The 14951-nt window shown below is 43.5% G+C and overlaps 1 protein-coding gene across 4 annotated transcripts; it reads left to right on the forward strand.

Annotated features, from left to right (window-relative positions):
- The first annotated feature begins 1436 nt into the window (after positions 1–1436).
- Positions 1437–5779, forward strand: LOC114848583 (uncharacterized). 4 transcript variants are annotated; one of them, XM_055505875.1, is made up of 5 exons: positions 1437–1577; positions 2817–3262; positions 3337–3667; positions 3759–3934; positions 4026–5779. In XM_055505875.1, exons 1-5 carry the CDS (start codon positions 1452–1454, stop codon positions 4261–4263), a joined length of 1317 nt encoding a protein of 438 aa, XP_055361850.1. In that variant the 5' UTR covers positions 1437–1451; the 3' UTR covers positions 4264–5779. The 4 variants fall into 4 exon arrangements, with proteins under 4 accessions (XP_055361850.1, XP_028995035.1, XP_055361851.1 ...); XM_029139202.3 differs by lacking the exon at positions 1437–1577 and adding an exon at positions 1615–2007 and having other exon boundaries at positions 2660–3262; XM_055505876.1 differs by lacking the exon at positions 1437–1577 and adding an exon at positions 1617–2007.
- The last annotated feature ends 9172 nt before the right edge of the window (positions 5780–14951 follow it).

The following is a 14951-nucleotide window of genomic DNA, read 5'->3' on the forward strand; positions in this document are numbered from 1 at the left end:
TGTGTGTGTGTGTGTGTGTGTGTGTGTGTGTGTGTGTGTGTGTGTGTGTGTGTGTGAATGGTTGTATGTCTCTGTGTCTCTGTGTGGACCCATCCAGGTTGTACCCCGCCTCTCGCCCATAGCCAGCTGGGTTAGGCTCCAGCACCTCCGTGACCCCGCATATGGGAATAAGCGGCTTGCAAAATGGATGGATGGACTTGTTGCTTCTGCTTTTGCTCTCTGCACTTGCACTACAAACATTCTGTGTTTCCTCTAATTTCCACCAGAGCTGATGGCACCAGCTGCATCGGTATATGATAGTAAAGCCATTGTTATGCCACAGAAAGGTAGAAAATTGTTATCTCCTGTGGTGGAAATTTTCCATAAAGAAGCAGATGAGAGAGTTGTCCTTTTGTGCGATTATTTGAAATAATAAAGAAAATAAAAATAATGGGGAAAGCAAATGAAAAGCAAGGATGTTGATCGTGCACATCAACAAACCAAAAACCAGCTGGGGAGATCAGTGCACACACCACGAAGGCGTGATGCAAAGAGCCCACGATCCTCAAGTTGCTTCTGCCTTTTAACCTTTCTCCCTGGACCTGGTGGAATCTCCTTATCACACTGTGGGTGAAGATGTTCACATTACACAGGGAATACACAAGGTTTACAGCCTTGGGTCTGGTGAGGCATCAGACAGAAAGGAGCCAGAGCCCAGGGGTAAAAGGCAGACTCAGGCCATGAACAATCGGTCACCTTGAGAGGGAGATAGATTGTCTGTCTGAGAATGTTCAGTTCTGGGTCTAATCAACAAGTACAGAATGCATGGTCACTATACAGAGTCAGAAATGAACACAAGAAGCATTAAAGTACAATTTTTCCATTACATCTCCTTATGTTTTTAGATTCAGACTTTGGCTCAATCAGTGGCGTGTGGTAAGGTTCATGGCTGGTGAGGCACAGAGTCATCTGGAGTCCGATTTTATAATAATAATAGCTTTAAAAGTGTGTATTTTTTACTATTTAATATTCAGAATGCATGTTTAATACTGGCCACATTTCACATTTTACCATCATTTGTATCTTGCCTAAAGGAACATATTGAAAGAACATATCTTTTATAGCAGTAAGAGACCTGACCTGTAGCCCGCATGTAAAGTATTTTTTACAATTCATACTCATTCTAAAGTCTAGAGAGGCGTAAATGTTAAATTTTGACCCTCAGTGAAGTTTTATGCTCTTTTTAAAACTTTAAATACTGCTTCAATCAGTTTTACAGGTTTGCTCTTCATTAGGATAACAGAATACTTCAGGGTCGGGTTTAGGCGAGGTCGTATACAGGTAAGCGCTGGATTAAAGTACAGAGGGTCAGGCAGTCTCAGGTCCGTGGACAGGCAGGGTTCAATAACATGGGGGCTCGGATTGCGTTCATAAATCTATGAACCAGCCACTGTTTTTGACTTTGCCTACAGATGCTCCACCCTGTTTGGAGGCTACAACAATGTCCTTCAGTTTGTGCAGACGCTCAAAATATACAGGTGAGCACAATAACAACAACAACTTCCCAGTTTTCATCAGCCAATATTTTTTCTGTTCAGGTGAGTAACAACCAGATTTAATAAACAAAATTAGCTCAGAACAATCAGTGGTTACAGGTGTTTTATTCAGGATGCCATTTTCAACGGCAATATCTTATTAGGCACATTTGGGATATACGTCAGACACTGATGATAATCATAATTCTATTTTGCTTTTGAAGGAATGACGTATTAAAACTGTCTTTGGGGTTATGATTTACATGCTGTGTTCTTATTTGTTCACGTGAGCATGTGGTCACTGTAATGAACGGGCAGAAGGGCGTGTCTGTGTGGCAACAGTCTGCTCTTTCATACCTTTTTTATTTGTCAGAGTTTTTGTCTAGGTATAATCTATGTTTTGTTAATAAATCATATTTCCCTGCATCTACTCCTATCCTCGTGAACAACTGTACTTTTGTCAAAGTTTGTCAGCGTCACAAGTTGTTTAAAGGTAAAGTAAAAACCTTTTATACAATAAGTTTTCATGTTGCTTTTTGTTTCATTCTGTTCACAAAGACTGACACTGGTGCCAGGTACAGGTTAGTCCAGTTACATCCACAAACACTGTCAGTGGATGAGAAAGCAGAGCCATCTGCATTTAGAGTTTTTCGCCACTTTGGAATATAGTTCATTTTGTTTCGTAATATTCAGTAAGTATGTCATTAAAATTATACAGTTAGAAATGTTTTTATCTTTTGGGCAAAGCGGTAGTTGGTTGCTGGTCATCTATTTACTTTCTGTACTTCTTAAAAATTTGAATTCAAACACATTTGTCCTAAAAATTACACAATGTGGGTGAAATATGGAGAAAACAAACATAATATTAAAACTCTGCTACTTAGATGTAAACAAATATAACAGATGAGTCACTCTGAGCCATTTTAACAACTATTGGTACAGTTCCAATACCTAAAGCAGTCGATCGTCTTGTGTTACCATTAATTATTGAATGGGAATTAAAATGAATATGTCTAAACTATAAAAACAAACACTAAATTAAATTAACTTCTATAAAAAGACTGAAATGTTACCACTTAAAAGTTTCACTTTATTAAAAAAATGTGTTATAGATTGTTACTCATAATCTAATTTTTCTATCTCAGGTCAGAAGTAATGGAAAAAGCCAAATATTCTATGAATGCAAAGTATTTCCTACTCTTCATCATTGTCTGCCTCCTGATTTCCCTTGCATTTGAGAGGATCCCCAAAACGTACAGGACGTTCATGCCACCACATAAATCTAACGTCTGCTCCTCTCAGATCTCTGACCAGACCATCACCCCTTTAAACAACACAAAGCATTTTATGGTGTCGGCCTTCATGGACCAGCGAGTGAAAGGCTTTGACATACGCATCATCAGCATCTTTAGGAGAGACTCCATCCAGCCTCTGCACTGTCTGTTCTGCTGTGTAGACCATTTGTCAGATACAACTCCAGCCACTGTTTTAGTGCACTCAGACCACTTTGACTTTCCCTACGGCACCACAGATGTCATGTGTCAGATTCCTCACAACTGCAGCGCTACACATGTTACACTTGTGCCGGACACAGTGAGGCCCACAAACCCGACGTGGCTTCCATTAAGAAACAAGAAGACTCATGAGAAGAATAAAAGGTTTGAGTTTAACTTCACCGTCTGCATCTCCACCCTGTTTGGAGGCTACAACAATGTGCTTCAGTTTGCGCAGACCCTCGAAATTTACAGGTGAGCACAATAACGACAACAACTACTACTATTATGTTTCTGGTTCAGGTGAAGTTCTCCTTCCTTTTCTCCAGGCTGCTGGGTGTGGGCAGAGTGGTGGTCTACAACAACAGCGGCGGCCCAGAACTCAGCCGCCTGCTGCACAGCTACAGCCAGGAGGGTTTGGTGGAGCTGGTTCAGTGGCCCATCCACAATTATCTGAATCCGTCTCATGGTTGGCATGCCTCAGAATTTACAGGGGACCTGCAATACTACGGTCAGGTGACCACGCTCAATGAGTGCATCTACAGGTCCATGGAGCGCTCACGCTACGTCCTGCTGAACGACATCGATGAGATCATCATGCCGTACCAGCACGACAACCTGACGAGCCTGATGGACACGCTCCAACCGCAGCATCCCAATGTACGGTGTGTTTTAACATGTCAGAGTGTCATCAACCGAAACATTTTCCAGTCTTTACATTGTACCTACAGTGTAAATTCATGTTCTGCAGACGGGGGTGTTCATCATTCAGGCTGTAATCTATTCCAAGAAAACCACAGAGGAAAGTAACAAAGGCTACGTGGACGCATGGAGGCATGTCCCAGGCTTTAACATTCTGCAGCGCATCTACTGGGAGGACCGTAATAAAGACCAATACCACCCACACAAGATGTTAGTTCAGCCAAGGTAGGAGGACAAGGCGTTTTGTTCTATTGAGCTGATGAGGTAACAAAGAAAAACCAAATAGCAAACAACAAACTATATGTTTATTCCATAGCTTTGTGGAGCAGACGTCAATTCATCAAGTGGTTAAGGCATTTGGAGAAAATTACAAGATTCCAGAGAAGATGTGTCATATCATCCATAGTGTAACAAACCATCCCATTGAACGGCCGTTGGAGGAGCTGCACCTGGACAAACGACTGTGGGACTTTAAGGACAGAGTGATACCACGAGTGACCGAGATGCTGAGGAGAGCAGGTCTGCTGAGTTCAGAGGAGGAAGCTGATGGGTGAAACAGGCAGAATAAATATTTGAGAAAAGGGGAAATTATTTTCTAGAGTTTCATTTAAATGCTACCTCAGAAGATTTCAAGTTGTGTAGAACATCATAATTGGTTTGGGGCGAACAGGAACCTGGAGGAAAGACATGTTGAAATCAAAATTAAACAGTTAAAAATTCTACACAAATTTCAAAGCTAAATGCCAATTAAGTAAATTAAAAATCTCATATTTTGATCAAAATTCTTTACATTGTGACTGTGTGTCCATGTGCCACCTAGTGAACAGTCCTGCATGAGGTTTTGGGATGTTTATTACAATATGGAGCTGAAAGTCTGAGTCCTTTACACTGACACTCTGGTTGCATGGTCTTGGAATAGCACTAAAGTGAAGCAGGGTGAGTGTCACTGTTATTGCCTGCAGTTGTCCAGTCTTTCAAGTTATGTAAATCATTCAGGTTTTCATTCAGGTTAATGTGAGCTCTCGTTAATCCTGTTCACCCTCAAGTAGCAGGTTACAGTTCCTCTGATGTCCCAGTCAGTGTTTCTACCAGCCATTTGCTTTGGTGTCATCATGAATATGTCTGTTGCATCTTACGTGCTTTTACACTAACATTAAACTTTATTGCTTCCTTATCTCTGGTTTCAAATCCTCAAGAAAAGCGATACTGTAGGTGTCTGCTACTGAATGAGAATTAAAACTACTGGTACAGAAGCAATTAAGATAAGTTCCCACAAACAATTGTTATTCTTTTGAATGTGAATAAATGTGAATGTTCAATTTTTCACCCCAGGATTTAGCAAAATATCCCCAGACCATCACACTTCCTCCCCCATGTTGTTGGCCAAGAAGCGAGAAACCAGCTCTGCACTGTTATGAGTGACTTATACACAGCTCAGGCTGTAGTAGCTGCTCCCACAGTAGTAGCACAACTACACGTACCAGGATGTCATTGAGACAGACAAACACAAGAGTATTGGCTTTCAAACTGTTAAAATTTAATTAATTTTTAATTTAAAAAATAATAATAATTATCCCAGTTGCACATTGCCAGACAGGTAATGACTTAATGATTCACAGTGGTGTTGAAATAATAGCGAAGCCTATTTGTAGTATCTGTGTCCTGTAGTATTATTCTGTCCTGGTGGACATTCACATCATTGTAATCATTGTCTTGCGGACCTATTATTGTACGTCACTCTTGATAACTATTTGACATTTTTTGTGACCCATACAGTACTTTTAAATTGTGCCCTAATGAGCTACGAGGTAAACATGGACTTTCGATGGACACGTAGACACTCACTAGTTGCATACACATGGAGCTTTAAAAAGTGGGCATTGGGAGATGCGTTTTTAGAGTGCTTCGCAGAGAGTCTGCTGTAGACACCCAGGTGACCTTTTTTGACCTCTCAGTTTGTTCTGCAGACGAACCACCAGGTGAATTTGGCCACCACCTCTCTCATGATTATTCTGTCATTGTACGATTTCATTATATGTAATAAATTCATGTGTTGATTTGAGCATAAAAGTTGAGTCCGTGTGAAATATCTGACAAGGTCGGAACATCAAATACACGACAGACCAGAGGGTCACCGGCTTTGACATACGCATCATTGGCATATTTAGGAGAGACTCCATCCAATCACTTTACTGCATTTTCCTCTGTCAAAGTTGTACTTTGTCAAGCACAACCCCAGCAAACATTTTACAAAACGCAGACAACTTTGGTTTTCCCTTCACTGCTACAGATGTGATGTGTCAAATTCCTCAGAGCTGCGACGCCACACACGTCACTCTCCTGACGCAGCCGGATCATGTGAAGGATCTGAAGCAGAAGTGGCTCCCGATAAGAAACAAAGTGGCGCCAAAGAAGGAGGAAGGATGAAGGATGAAATGAGATGGAAATTGGTGGCATGGCCCTAGGAATGAAATATTAACTCAACTCAACTCAACTTTATTTATACAGCCCTCTTTAAAACAACCTTAGCTCACCAAAGTGCTGTAAATGGTAAGACAATATTAAAAACAAGCAATTAAAACAATACTTAACACAATAAATAAAAACGACAATAAATACAAACGAATAAAAACATAGAACAAAACAGGAACAGACTCTCATGCAGAGTCAAAAGCCAGAGAATAAAAAATGGGTCTTCAAGTAGGACTTGAAAGTGGACAATGAAGGTGCCTGTCTAATGTGCAGTGGTAAATGTAGGGCATGCCATAATTTAGGCACCGCAAAAGCGACAACAGCTCTGTCACCCCTAAGCTTCCGCCTGGGCCTTGGTTCTGTCAGGAGAAGCTGGAGAGCTGACCCGAGAAACCGGGTGTCAGGTTTTGGCAGAGATCGGACCAGCATGCACAGCGATGAGGCGACGGACAGGTGGTAAAGTTCAAGGGTTTAATGCAGTTCTCGTGGTCACAGACAGTCCAGGTCATGCACGGAAAAACACGGGATTGCAGTACAGGAGGGACAGGCGTGATCGGTTCCAATAGTGGTCGTGGGTCAAAACCAGGAGGCTCAGGTTTCCAGGTTTGAATCGGCAGGCTAAGACAGTTCCAGTAACAGGCAGAGTTCAGCAACAGAGACAACGGGTTTACAGTACCGGTCAGGATCAGACGAGAAGCGGTAGTCGGGAACACGGAAACATCAACCACTACTTGTTACCTGACGCTGACTCCGCTTGCCTGCCTGACCACCGTTTTTGCCTACTCCTCATCACAGAAGTTTTCTGTACGTAAAACATCAACCTGTGCTGTACCTGTACCAAGACCGTGCACAATAAAAGACTCTGGTTCAAGATCCTGCTCATATCTGTGCCTTGCATGTGGGTCCGCTTTGTCAAGCCGACAGACAAACCTGACAGCTGTCTAAGGTGGATAAAAACAGACTTTACAACCGCGCTAATTTGGTGATCCAACTTAAAATCACAGTCCATTTTAAAACCCAGGTTTGAAACTGTCTGCTTCTCGAACTGAGCCAAAGGGCCTACGTCAACCTGGGAGGGTTTACTGAAGCCATTTGGAACAAACACCATCACTTCAAATTTTTCCTTTCTAAACTTTAAAAGACTTAGGGCCATCCAATACTTAATGTCATCAAGGTATGACAGAAGCGATTTAATACAAAAAGCATAACTTTTTTTCAGTGGCATATAGATTTGACTGTTGTCAGCATAACAATTAAAGGAAATGCTATGCTTCCTCACAATGAAGCCCAGGGGAAGTAAATAAAGGAAAAACAGCCCTAAAACTGACCCCTGGGGAACTCCATATAACAGGGAAGCTGAGGAAGATTCAGAATTGGCAAGGTTCACACTTATAGTTCTGTCAGCCAAATGGGCCTAAATCATTCCATGACTGTACCATGGATGCCCACCGGATGCTGCAGCCGAGATATTAAAAAAATGTTGTAGTCAGATTTGTAAAACAAGGATCATAAAATGACCAGCATCAGTTGCTAGGAGGATATCATTAAAAACTCTTAGTAGTGCTGACTCTGTGCTACAGTATGCAACATTTTAAAACCAGATTGAAAGACCTCTATAAGACCGGGTGCCTTTCGGTGTGAAGTTTGCATGTTCTCCCCGTGTTCGTGTGGCTCTGTTTGAATGGTTGTTTGCCTGTGTGTTGTCCTGCGATGGACTGGCGACCTTTAACTGTATTCTGATACTGACACCAGCAGTTCTTTAGAATTTGAAAAGAGACCTGCAGCCCATCTTTCTTCCAACTGCGCTGCGCTTGGCGACACTTCTGCCGAGCTTCAGAAAACTGCCCAGCAGTGAAGGAGTTAAAAATCCAACACAGACGCGCAGAAGCAGAAGATTTAACTGCTGCACAGGAAAAGGCAACATCAAATAAAATAGACATACAGAAAACACACTAACACAGATCTCCAAGTTTGATACAGACGAGCCATGAGAAAGAATAAGATCTACTGTACGCCCCTGTTCGTGTGTGGGACCAGCCACACATTGCACCAGATTAAAAGAGTCAATAAGCTAAAAAGTCTCTCACAAAAAGTCTTTGCTAGGTTAACTCTGATTGATTCCTTTGCACATAATGATCATGTGTTAATTCCATTGATCAGAGGGAGAGTTTTTTGTTTATCTTTGGGGGTGTGACCTCATCATAATGTGACATATTTTGCGACATATTTTGCTTTTTGTATTTCTAGTGTGACCCTGTGCATCTCACTCACTCACTCACTCACTCACTCACTCACTCACTCACTCACTCACTCACTCACTCACTCACTCACTCACTCACTCACTCACATAAATGGCCCACAGACTCCACAGAGTTGTCTGTTGGGAACAGGGAAGTATCATGTTGCTGTTCTGTTGTATTACTAATATTTTGCCTCAGATTCAAAGGAGGCACAAAGCCAGCAGGCATTATATTATAAATAATGACTGTAGGCTAAAACTGTCATGTCGGCTCAAAGCTGGAAGATCTGCATCTACATCCTGCTGCTGACATTAACCTCAGTCCAGACACATCACATGAGAGTATACTGTACCTATTGTTATTTTTTGACTGTGTCGTCTGTCTGGATTAGTATTTAAGTTCCTTGTTTGTGGTCACTGGTTGTCGGTTCATTGTTTCTTGTTACCTGTGCTTCCTGCTGGGAAGGTTTGTTCCGTGTTCCTTATGTTTTGTGGTTGTTGTAGTGATGGTAAATCGAAGCCTTATGACGCATTGAGCAACTATGATACAGTTTGGCTGAATATGACACACTGCTCGACACCATTTGACACAGGCAGAACAGCGATTGTGTGCTGGTTGTTTGTGGGAACTGCAGCAGAGCAAACTGACCATCACACCCTCACTGATACGTGGTTGTTCAGGATCACAGAGCATCTTTTATTCTTAAATAAAGTATTTAATTAAAGGTGTGTAATTGTCATTGTCATATGTGGGTAATAATATATGAGTAGCCTTGATATGGCAAATATGTTTGACAGCCAGATGTTATAAACACTGTATCTTGTGCTAATGCAACTTTGTTTTTTACTACATTGAGGAGAAATACTTGTCATTTTGTTAAATCAAGATTTTTATTTTAAAATTAAAAAACAAATTAAAGATGTTTTTATTGGAATTGTGAATTGTCAAAATGTAGTTGTGCATATCTTTAATTACAGTTTGGACTTGTCATAAATACACTACAGATATCTGTAAAGTGAAACATGTCGATCTTTCCTGGTTTCTAAAGCTTTGACGTGTTGAAACAGGCCATTTAAACTGCAGATAAGCAGCTTGGCAGTCACGTGACGTGTCGACACCCGCATTGGTCACGTGATTCGATATGTACTTGATACGCTCATCTGTGACACTTCTTCAAAAGGTCAATGCTGTGGAGTAAATTATCTGCTCTGGAGCAGGTTGTGTTTCAGGATTAGTTGTGTTTCATGGATGTGGAGGTGCAGCAATGTGGCGCAGCAATAAGCAAAATAAGAAATGATAATAATAATAATATAATAATAATAATATTAATCATTGCTGATGAATGTTGTCCCTAATAGATGATTTTATTAGTAAAGTAGTTCATAAAGTCATGCTGCTGAGATTGAACAGGATTAGTAGGCTCAACACAGCTGTGACTCTGTGGTTGTTTTTGTTTTCTAATATATATCTAATATATGAATAATGTGTTTTTCCAGCAGCACATAGTGCTGTTTTATATATTACTAGACTGTCTTTCCATGCAATGCAGTTTACATTTATTTTGTTGGAACTGCCTTTCTAGTTGTCTGGTCCTGTGCTCTAGGCTGCGGATCTCTGAGTTATACCATGAAGCTAACCTCCTCTGATTCACTGCCTTCTTCTTTTCTTTTTTTTTCTTTTCCTTCTTTTTGGCTGCGTTGTTACGAATAATGCACAATTCAATACAGTAGGTGGCGGAAACGCACTACATTATACTTATACTTTACACTACAGTACAAGGAAAGATTGGTTGATTTGATTTAATTTGGACGAGATTATTAAAGGAAAACCAATCTGGATTGGGATTGGGTCTGAAAGACAAGTGGACGAGTTGGAACAGTTAATTATTTAACCTCATATGAGTTATGGGGAAAAGCTCTCTAAGTAAGACAGATTATTAAAGTTGTTGGATGTAGACAGTGATTTCTGTCATTTGGACAAAGCTGCTGCTGAATGTCTCCTTTATTACTGATAATTTTGTTAGTAAAATAGTTCATAAAGTCATTGCTGCTGAGATTTTAAAGGATTAGTAGGCTCAGCACAGTGCTTTTTTAAATATTATTAGACTGTCCTTCCATGCTATGCAGTTTACATTTATTTTGTTGGAACTGCCTTTCTAGTTGTCTGGTCCTGTGCTTTAGGCTGCGGATCTCTGAGTTATGCCATGGAGCCACTGTGTCTAACATTGTACGTAGAGAAGCTGCAGCACCATCTACAAGACAATCAACCTGTTCATAAGGATTAAGGTGACTGTTCTCCTCTGTGTAGCTACATGACAATGAGGCAAGAGATGATGGACTCATCTGTTTGAATCTGGCAACAGCATGGTCTGATAAACTTCTTCTATAGCAAAAAAATTTTCCAGTTGCTTTCAAGCCCATACAGTATGTCATGACAAGATCGAGGGTATCGTTAAAACGATGTGTAGGTTCATTTACCTGCTGAGTAAAACCGATAGTGTCTATTAAAAAGCTAAAAGCAGTGCTGAGACAGTTGCTGTCAACATCTACATGAAGTCTCCCACTACAAAGACTTTATCTTTGCTAAGAACTAAGTCAGAAAATAATTCAGAGAATTCAGTTAGGGGCACTGAATGGAGCAGGAGGACGATGAACAATACAAATCACAACTATCTTCTCATATTTAGAGGCATATTTAACGGCTCAGAGTGACTTATAATTATGTTTAGGTTTAGGAGTAATTAATAAATCTGAGTTATAAATTGCTGCTACTCCTCCGCCTCTACCTGTACTTCTTGGAACATGATAGTTGATGTGACTCATTGGAGTCGACTCATTTAAAGTAACATATTTATCCTGCTGCAGCCAGGTTTCAGTGAGACAGAACAGATCTATGTGATGGTCACTTATCAAGTTATTTATTAACAATGATTCAGATGAGCAAGATTTGATATTTAATAAACCACACTTTATTAACTTACTGTTACTTTGTTCTTTAAGAGGAACTGTTTGTGTGGTCGGTGTGACACCTGGTGTCACCACCCATTGCTGGGAGGTGCTAATGTGTAGCAGGTGTTCCTTATGTGGGTAATCAGGGGTCTGGCATTTAATCCACGACGGAGGCGCGCTCCAGTCGCTGGTGTGTTACTCCATGAGTGGAAGCCTTATCGCTGCATTTGTGTCTATAAGGAGCAAGTATGTTGTCCAAGTTGACCCAGGTCTGATGTACGTTTGTAAGTTGCCTTTTTGAACCTGCTGCCATGCTTCATGTGCTTTTTGTTTTTTTTTTGTTCATAGACTACTAGTTTAAGAGGAACCGGTACTAGTGTAGTTCCATCTGCTTGGTTCCTTTCCGTGCCTTGGCGCGCTCTTTTTGTTAAGTACAATTTGTTAAGTACCTTGCCATTGCAAGCCGTTTTTTGTTACGCTCCCTTGTTTTATTAAATACTGTGGATATACTCATTAGTCTGCCTGCTTTTGGATCTGCAATTGGGTACCAGTTCTGCACAGCGTTGTAACAGAACACACCAGCCACTATGGACCCAGCAGAGCAGGGTAATTTAGTTTCGACTGTTCGTACACAAGGAGCTACCCTTGGGCGAGCCATGCAGCAGCTTGATGAAATGTCAAAGTCTCTGCTTGCTGTTAACACGTTAGCTCAAGAAGCTCACCGTTTAACTTCCACCCATCCGTCTGTGAGGTTAGCGGCTCCGGAGAGGAGAGGTTTTTTGGTGAAGCTGATCGCCTTGACGGCTTCTTAAACCACATCAGTCTCATATTTGAAACTGAGCCAACTAGGTTCTTAACAGAAAGGGATAAAGTTTCTTTTTGTTTGTCTTGTATGGGAGGGGATGCTTTTGTGTGGGGCATGGCAGAGTTCAAGAGTCAGGCTGACTGTTGCCCCACATTTCCACATTTGAGAAGTTTTCGGAGGAGCTTGTGTTAATGTTTAACCCGGCTGCTTTACGCCGGATAGTAGCAGCTAGATGGTTCCGCTTGTCCCAAGGCTCCAGTGCGGTTTCCGATTACATCCAGGAGTTTCGTACTCTGGCTGCCAGATTGAACTATGCGGAAGGTGTCCAGTGCGATAAGTTTTATGAAGGACTCTCTGAGCACATCAAGGACGTAGTGGTTGGCCAGAAGCTCCCCTCTAGACTCCGCGAGTTAATGGAGCTGGCTTCAGGACTCGGCCAGAGACTTAGAGTACGGGCATCAGAATGCTCGTCTCAGAGACCCTCTTCCCCGCGGTGGGGTTTTGGACCCAGGGAAGGCCAGGTTTCAGGGTCACCTCAGCACGTTGCGCACAGCGGGACTCCGGAGGGACCTCGTACTCTAGCAGCAGTGTTAGGGTTTCAGCGGACGGGGCCAGTCCCGGAGCTTGCCCCAACCCAGAGTTTTGTTGAACCCATGGAACTGGGGCAGCAACGTATCAGCCAAGAGGAGAGACAGCGACGTTGGCGTGAGGGGCTCTGTCTCTATTGCGGCCGGAAGGACCATCGCGTAATGAACTGTCCGTTAAACCTCAGGGCTCGGTGGCGGGAGGAGAGACGCAGCCGAGCAGAAGGGCCACCGTTCTCTCTCTGAACCAGCCTGTCCTTGAAGCGACGGTAGTGGCGCCCGGAGCTGTGCGGCCGGTATTGGCTTTCATTGACTCTGGGTCGCAGGGGAACTTTATGGACATAGGGTTTGCACAGGGGTTAGGATTGGACCTTCATATGCTTGAGGACCCTGTTACTGTTCAGGCACTGGACAATCAGGTTCTCCATCAAATTACCCAGCGCACAGGAACTGTGGACCTGCTAGTGTCAGGTAATCATAGGGAGTCACTTGTGTTTAATGTTTATCACTGTCCTGATGTGCCGGTGTTATTGGGTTTGCCATGGCTTCGCTTGCACGACCCACAGCTAAGCTGGGCGGAGATGAAGGTTCTGGAGTGGAGTCCGTACTGCCTACAGAACTGTCTGCGGAGCGCAGGAGGTGAATTGGTCGGCGAGACGGAGAGGCAGGTGGACGACGCAGAGCTGGGCAAGGTGCCAACCACATACCATGACCTTCGCGAAGTCTTCAGTAAGGCAAAGGCTACTGCATTACCTCCACACCGCCCTTGTGATTGCGCCATCGACCTCATCTCCGGGGCAGCGCCACCTAGTGGGCGGATCTTCTCCTTATCCCAGCCGGAGAGGGAAGCGATGGAGAGATACATCGCAGAATCCCTCCAGGCCGGTATCATTCGACCGTCCTCGTCCCCTGCGGGAGCTGGGGGGTTTTTTTGTGGCCAAGAAGGACGAAGGCCTTAGGCCGTGTATTGATTACAGAGGGCTCAACAGCGTTACCATTCGCAATAAATACCCTTTGCCACTAATGTCCTCTGCTTTTGAGCTGTTGCAGGGAGCAACCATCTTCACCAGGCTGGACCTCAGGAATGCGTACCACTTGGTGCGCATAAAAGAAGGGGATGAATGGAAGACGGCATTTAATACTCCCACTGGACACAGATACGAGTATCTGGTAATGCCATTCGGCCTCACTAACGCCCCAGCTGTATTCCAGGTCATGGTGAATGATGTACTGAGGGACATGGTAAACCGTTTTGTGTTTGTCTATCTGGATGATATTTTAATATTCTCCAGAGACATGCGGGAGCATGTTAGCCACGTCCGTGCTGTGCTACAACGACTTCTGGAAAACAAACTGTTTGTCAAAGTTGAGAAATGCGAGTTTCACACCGTTAAGACCTCATTCCTAGGGTTCCTGTTGCAGCCAGGACGCCTCGCTATGGACCCAGCCAAGGTGGCAGCAGTGGCCAAATGGCCCGAACCTGAGGACCGCAAGCAGCTCCAACGGTTCTTGGGGTTCGCAAATTTTTACAGGAGGTTCATTCGGGGTTTCAGCAAGGTGGCGGCGCCACTACACGCACTCACATCCACCAAGACCCGGTACCAGTGGACGGAGGAGGCGCGGTCAGCCTTCACTAGACTGAGAGTACTGTTCACCACTGCCCTCATCCTGCGTCTGCCTGACCCCCAAAGGCAGTTTATCGTGGAGGTAGACACATCTAGTGCGGGAGCGGGTGCGGTTTTGTCCCAGCGGCAGGCCGGCGATGGGAAGATTCACCCTTGCGCCTTTTTCTCCCGGCGGTTCTCGCCGGCAGAGAGAAATTATGATGTGGGCAACCGAGAACTGTTAGCAGTGAAGTGGGCCCTTGAAGAATGGCGTCACTGGTTGGAAGGGGCGCATCAGCCTTTTGTAGTTTGGACTGACCACCGGAATTTGGAGTTTGTTAGGACCACTCGCAGACTGAATGCTTGACAGTCCCGCTGGGCCTTGTTTTTTGCCCGTTTTAACTTTACTTTGTCCTACAGACCTGGAGCCCAAAACGGCAAGCCGGACGCGCTTTCCTGGCAGTTTGACGACCCAGCGGAACCCGGTCTGGTTCCCGCTGATGACACCATTTTACCTCGGATGGTGGCCGGAGCTGTGCGGTGGAATCTAGAAGAGCGTGTACGGACATATCGCCACTCCCATCCGGTA

This window comes from Betta splendens, chromosome 22, assembly GCF_900634795.4.
Source record: "Betta splendens chromosome 22, fBetSpl5.4, whole genome shotgun sequence".
Taxonomy (NCBI): Eukaryota; Metazoa; Chordata; class Actinopteri; order Anabantiformes; family Osphronemidae; genus Betta; species Betta splendens.